The sequence below is a fragment of the Pelmatolapia mariae genome, linkage group LG12 (assembly GCF_036321145.2).
Source record: "Pelmatolapia mariae isolate MD_Pm_ZW linkage group LG12, Pm_UMD_F_2, whole genome shotgun sequence".
NCBI classification, from domain to species: domain Eukaryota; kingdom Metazoa; phylum Chordata; class Actinopteri; order Cichliformes; family Cichlidae; genus Pelmatolapia; species Pelmatolapia mariae.
Genome location: NC_086237.1, coordinates 27,058,182 through 27,063,973, shown reverse-complemented (window position 1 = coordinate 27,063,973; position 5,792 = coordinate 27,058,182). Strand labels below are relative to the sequence as shown.

The 5,792-nt window shown below is 44.4% G+C and overlaps 1 protein-coding gene across 1 annotated transcript; it reads right to left on the bottom strand.

Annotated features, from left to right (window-relative positions):
• Positions 1–3,169: 3,169 nt before the first annotated feature.
• Positions 3,170–5,379, bottom strand: atoh1a (atonal bHLH transcription factor 1a). Its single transcript, XM_063490313.1, has 2 exons — positions 4,719–5,379; positions 3,170–4,443 (listed from the first exon to the last, which is right to left on the bottom strand). The coding sequence occupies exons 1-2, from the start codon at positions 4,990–4,992 to the stop codon at positions 3,593–3,595; spliced, it is 1,125 nt and encodes a 374-aa protein (XP_063346383.1). The 5' UTR covers positions 4,993–5,379; the 3' UTR covers positions 3,170–3,592.
• Between the last annotated feature and the right edge of the window lie 413 nt (positions 5,380–5,792).

Genomic DNA, 5,792 nt, shown 5'->3' with positions numbered 1-5,792 from the left:
CTCACTGCCCTCTCTCTACCTCTCTTTCTCTCTGTCTCTGAGACAGCAGATGGAAACTATGGCCCAGTTCTGCCTTTTGTTCTGGGTCCCCAGAGAGACCAGTGGCTTTTTGGACAGCACACAACTCGGCTCCCCATATCTCATACAAAATGCAAGTGCCTTTCTTTTCATTAAAAAGAAAGTTGGGGAATGCACATTTTCTGAATATATTTATAGAAATGAGCACGGAGGTACACAAGCCTCAGATGCATTGACTGTTTATCATCCCAGGACTTCACTGGAACTTTTAAACTTCTTAATGCAGGAAAAATAGAATTAAAAAAAGAATTATTTCAGTGATCCCTGTTGATTAACCAGTTTGCACAAAACTTGCACCTTTTTTTCAGTGTTATGCACTGTGCATGATGCATTTAAGTTTCTTATTCTTTTGGCATCTGCACACGTAAAAAATATGTTAAAGCAGTAAAGACAATGTGCAAAACTTACATCTGAGTTCAAGCTTTAGCCACAAGCAAATTAAGCTGTATGTGCGTTTGTTGTTCTGTTTCTACTTTTTGCTTCTCCTTTTACTCGCAGCAGTATCCACACGCGTCAGGGGCCCCAGTTCTCCCGAACTCCACCACTCTGTTTTTTTTTTTTCATAACGTCCATGCATTAATAATTAATGTGCCTGAAACAGCGAGACCTCCACCTGCCTACCAGCATCCCACCTGTTACAGATATGCTTTTTTTTAAATGTTTTTTTTTTTACCTTGCAACTTTGTATATGTTTGTTTATAGAAATTTTAACCCTAATGTAGCCGAATAATTGTGTCGTTTTATATTAAGAAAGAAGTCAGCAAATTACTCTACATTATTAGAAGTCGAATCCTGGGGTTTCTGCGGTAAACCATCAATTTAAATCCAAATAGCCTGTTATATTATAGAAACTCCCCGGAAAGCTCAGCGGTTGTGGGTTTCCCAGTTAAGCCTGAGTATTTGCATAGCCCATCAAACATGAATGCTTTAGAAATAAAAACAAACTGCTTCGCTTAAACATAAAGCGTCGGGCGCCACATTCTTTGTTGTGCACAATGCGTGGATATCGTTTTACAGCTAATCTCGTTTCATTTGTTTACTTATTTATTTGTTTTTATCTGATTCAGACAGCTGTTAACATCGCGCTGAATAACGAGAAGTGCCAGTGATTCTTCGAACCCGATCCTAGACCAGAATTTGAATACTTGTTGTGGCCTCATTCTAGTCGGTTACGTCTTAAACATCTCTGCGGGGGGTTGGTGGTTACACAGATGATCAGTGTTACTGTTCTGGCTCTTCTGTATCCATCTGAAAAAAAAATTGTTTACGAAACTTGAGCTCGCTTCACCGCAAAACGAACTCGGCTCAAATTGCTGTCCGATCATACTCGGATACAGCTCTAGCTGCATAAATTCTTTTAATAATTTAACACGGATTCCTTATTATATTCCCCTTTATTCCCTGCCTTCGAGGGGCGAGCGCAGGGGCGCAGATTGCGATTGGCTCATAACAGTGGGTGGGAGACAGAGCAGTGACAGGTAGCAAACAGGTTGCTCACCATCATGAATAATTTCGAAGGTGCCTATTTTGCTCCTCTCCTCTGTAGCAGGCACCTTTATCCGCCAGGGTTTTTAAGCATTGTAGTAAATAGCCTGAAGAAAGAGGGGGCGGGGGTGGAGGGGACGACTAATTTGAGCCTGAGTCACGCAGCAGCCCAGGTTGCCAGAGTCCGCGCGAGCGGGGTGCGTGCGTTCCACGTGCGTGTTTGTCTAAATTGACGGAGAGAAAGAAAGAGAAAGAAAGAAGCGGAGGCGAAGAGGTGTACACGTGTGTCAGTGTGTGCGTGTGTGCGCGCGCGCTCGTGTGTGTGCAGGCCTTTCTTTAATGGAGAAAAGTGTGTTCCCTCTCGAGTCAGGTCCTCGGGGACACGGTGGGGACCCGTGAGCGCTCACCAGCTGACAGAGCGTGCTTCACTGAGGCCATCCAACACCTCGGCCCACGAGCCTGCCAACAATAGCCTGAAATTAATGCACATTCCCCATTAACAAATCCGGTATTCACCAAATGGACAGCATGGCAAGAGTTCAGGAAAAAGAAAAAAAAGTTTGTTTCAAGGAAGCAACAGACTGAAATTAATTAAAGCGAACTTTTCTGTGTTGAAGAAGTCGAACACTGCAACTTGTAGTTTGGAGCACAAGGTGCAACAGGCCGGGGGGGGGGGGCGTGCACCTGCAACATATGGCCTACGAGCGCGTGTTTACATCACATTACATAAGAGAAGCTCAAATATTAAAAGCGTATTTAATTAAACATAAATGCGTGTTTAAATTTCTGTTTTTTTCCTCCTATAACTTTAGGGATAAAATCAAACTTCTTGGCCTATTTGCATTTGCCTAACTCATAAAACCTATGGAACCAAAACTGACGTTAACGTTATTTTATCGATTCAAAATTCGTTAAGGTTTATGCATTATATGCAAAAATTAGGCAATAAAACGTTTTGGTGCTATTTTACTTGGAATTTATCCGTAGAAATAAAGAAATTATTATTATTATTATTATTATTATTATTATTATTATTATCATCATCATCATCATCATCATCATCATCATCATCATCATCATCATCATCATCATCATCATCATCAAAGGTTATTGCGGTTATAGAGTCTCAAGGGTCACAGAAACAGAGACATGACATTTTCGTTTGCTTTTTTTATTATTTCCAAAATCAAATTAACATAACTAAGAATGGCGAATGATTGCTTTTTTTCCTGGGGCAAATTTAACTAAAAAAAGCAAATCACATGAAACATGGGCTATGAGCAATAAATACATTACATACAAGAACAAAAACAGTTCTCAACCAAAGAAAAAAGACACACAAGCTGATGTGAAGATAAAAAAAAAAGAAAATACAAAAGAAGGCAGCAATGATGGCTACATTAAATAGGCTATTTGTATGGGTTGGCAGCACTACACTAACAAACAAAGCAAACCTCTATTTTTATATTTATGGTGTGAAAACAAACAAACAACAAACAAAGCCTCTGGCTCTTATAGTTTAAAGTGCACATCATGAACTTTTAAAGTTGCAAAACAAAATTCATTTTTACAAAAAAAAAAAACATAAATCACAACAAAACTCATTTCATAGCTACAAAAACGTCTTTACATTATCAAATATAAGCAATTATCCATAAACTTGTGATTTTTTGTGGAAGACAACTATTTGGTTGGAGGGACGTGGGAAATACCCGTGGCAGTGCTGCGCGCGACATGGCAGAGGGGTCTTCCAACCACGTCTCCATGGAGACTGAAAAATTATAGGATAGATATTTATTGGCAGAATCGAATTAGGCCTTACTCACATTTTAAAAAAAGATCTTTAAACGATGCAACAAGTTAAATTAAACATTAAACTTCTTTTTCTTTTATTTGCAAAAAGCAAGAATTTCTCTTAAAAACGCATTTCGTCAACGCAGGACTATCGCTATGATTGACACGTTGTGTGGACATTACTTCACTGTAGGCTATAGAAAAACTTCGCTATACTGTGTCTTTATGTGGGAATTTAGAAGGAAATTGTGCGGTGATGGTGTGAGGGCAGCTTCAGTTCTGAAAGATCGTCTTCTTCACTCGAATGAAGCTCCATCGCTATTTCATCCGAGTCACTGAAGTGGGAGTGCGGGGAAAACTCTCCGTCGCTCCGGGGAGACGCTTTCCTCCCATTTGCAAACTGAGAACTGCCCGCCCGAGCAGATGGCGAAGGAGACGGGGAACACATCGCTTCTTCAACTCTAGTGGAAAACGAACTTTCGTCGAAGGAGGAACAGAAGGGCACCCCGCTGATGTGCACAGGTAAGCTGCTACCTGAAACGGGCGCAGGGTCCGCTGCTCTGCAGGTTGAGGGAGACTGAGAGGCCCTGTCCTTCATCCCGTCATAACCAGCGGTGGATGAGAGCATAATGTCACACTTTGGCGAGCTGATGTTGTTGGAGATGTCGTTATTACTGCTGCTGCTGCTGGAGGAAGAGGAGGAGGAGGAGGACACCGGACCTTGGAGAAGCTCGGCGAGGGCGTTGATGTAAATCTGCGCCATCTGCAGAGTTTCATACTTCGAGAGCTTCTTGTCGTTGTCAAACGCTGGGATGACGCTGCGCAGCTCATCAAACGCATGGTTGAGCCCGTGCATTCGCCTTCTCTCACGCGCGTTGGCGGCCACTCTCCTTTGCCTTTGAATCCCGTTGACAGGCTTGTGGGAGGGGGCTCTCTGTCTCACGGAGGCCTCCTCTTCGGGCCCGGTGAGGGTGCCTTTAAGGCGACACAACTCCCTGACTTTGAGAGAAGAAGACGTGAGGCTCTTGGCAGGTTTTCTGTAGCCCTGTGGGCTGGGATGGCCTGAGGACCCCGGGGAGCCACTCTCTGAAAAATGAAAAGAAATTAAGCTACACTCTGGGTTGTGAAAAAAGCGTATCAGTGCTATTTTAGACAATAAACTCGTTACAACTTTCCAACTGCGCAAAAAACGTTATACTTTACATAAAGGCAGCGCTCCTTCTGTTTATATTTAACTTCCAGAACTTGATAAATTACTTCAGTTACCACCAATAGCCCCTGCTGCCTGTTGCATGAGCCGGTTTTTAGATAATTAACGGGAAAGCTGCTCAAAAGTTGCACGCACTGGTGCTGTTCCTCACCGTGGTAGGAGCCGGTACTCGGACATGGCGAGTGCCGCAGGTAGTCGGGTGAAGTGGCGTGTGCCGCACAGGTGCCAGAAGCGGAAGCCAGCCAGGCGCGTGGGTCGCTATCGCTGTCCACGAGCGTCAGCCCAGGTTCGTAGCGGGACTCCTCGAACTGTTGCTTCCCTCCCCTCTCCACCTCTCTGGGGCTCCCACAACTCTGCTGCCGCGAGTGCGTGGCCGGCACCTCACGTGCGCCTTTGCTCCAGCCCTCCATAGTTAGGACATCCATGATTCCCCCCCAAGAAAAACACTGTGGAGAAAAAAAGTTATCGGAGGCACGCACAGCTATGTTGTCTCACCGTGTGAATGTGAGTGTCGCGTGCGAGACTCCTTCTCTGGTGTCTCAAGGCGCGGCGTCGGTTTAAAAAGCGGCACGCGCCTGGAAGCCCCCCTCCTCGCGTCGGTCGCGTGTTGACGTCCAATGAGAAGTCTCGGTAAAGCCCGAGAGAGGCGATTATGACCCCCCGACGCTGGACTGTTTATGATAACGTTACAATTTAAGGGGGTGTTTAACACAAGGGAGGTAAGGGGAACCTCCCACAGGACGCACGTGCAAGTGATGACGGTTTTTAGGTGAGGAGCGTGGACGGGACAAGAACACCTACCTGCTTCTGAGCCCGTGTTACATCTCAGGAATGACGGAGAGTAGGGAGAGGGTTAAAGAGGCGAATGGCAAGGTTCAAGTGGTTAATTTGCTACCCACGGCCGTGGAAGCGGCGACTCGGTTAATTCATTTAATGCTTTCCACTGTAAAACCGCTTCAGCCAAAACCAAACTGCTGGATTTCACCAGTAGCAGAAATGAACAAAGTTGAGGAAGAAAAGTCGTGGGTAGATGAAGCGTGACCAAAAGCCAAAAAAAAAAAAAAAAAAAAAAAAAAAAAAGAATGTAGCGGTTCCTGGGGCTCGCGCGCTCATTGTCAATTCATTCATTCTCAGATCATCTCCAGTTTCCATTTTTCTTTTGTAGCGGCTCTAAAACCTTTTGATCCAGCTCTCGGAACCGCCCTGTCGGTAAAAAAGGGCTTCA

Excerpts from the sequence above, each read along its gene's own strand:
- atoh1a (XM_063490313.1), bottom strand. The coding sequence starts at position 4,992 with ATGGATGTCCTAACTATGGAGGGCTGGAGCAAAGGCGCACGTGAGGTG. Across the intron at positions 4,444-4,718 it reads GAGTACCGGCTCCTACCACG|AGAGTGGCTCCCCGGGGTCC; the intron begins GTGAGGAACAGC and ends TTCATTTTTCAG.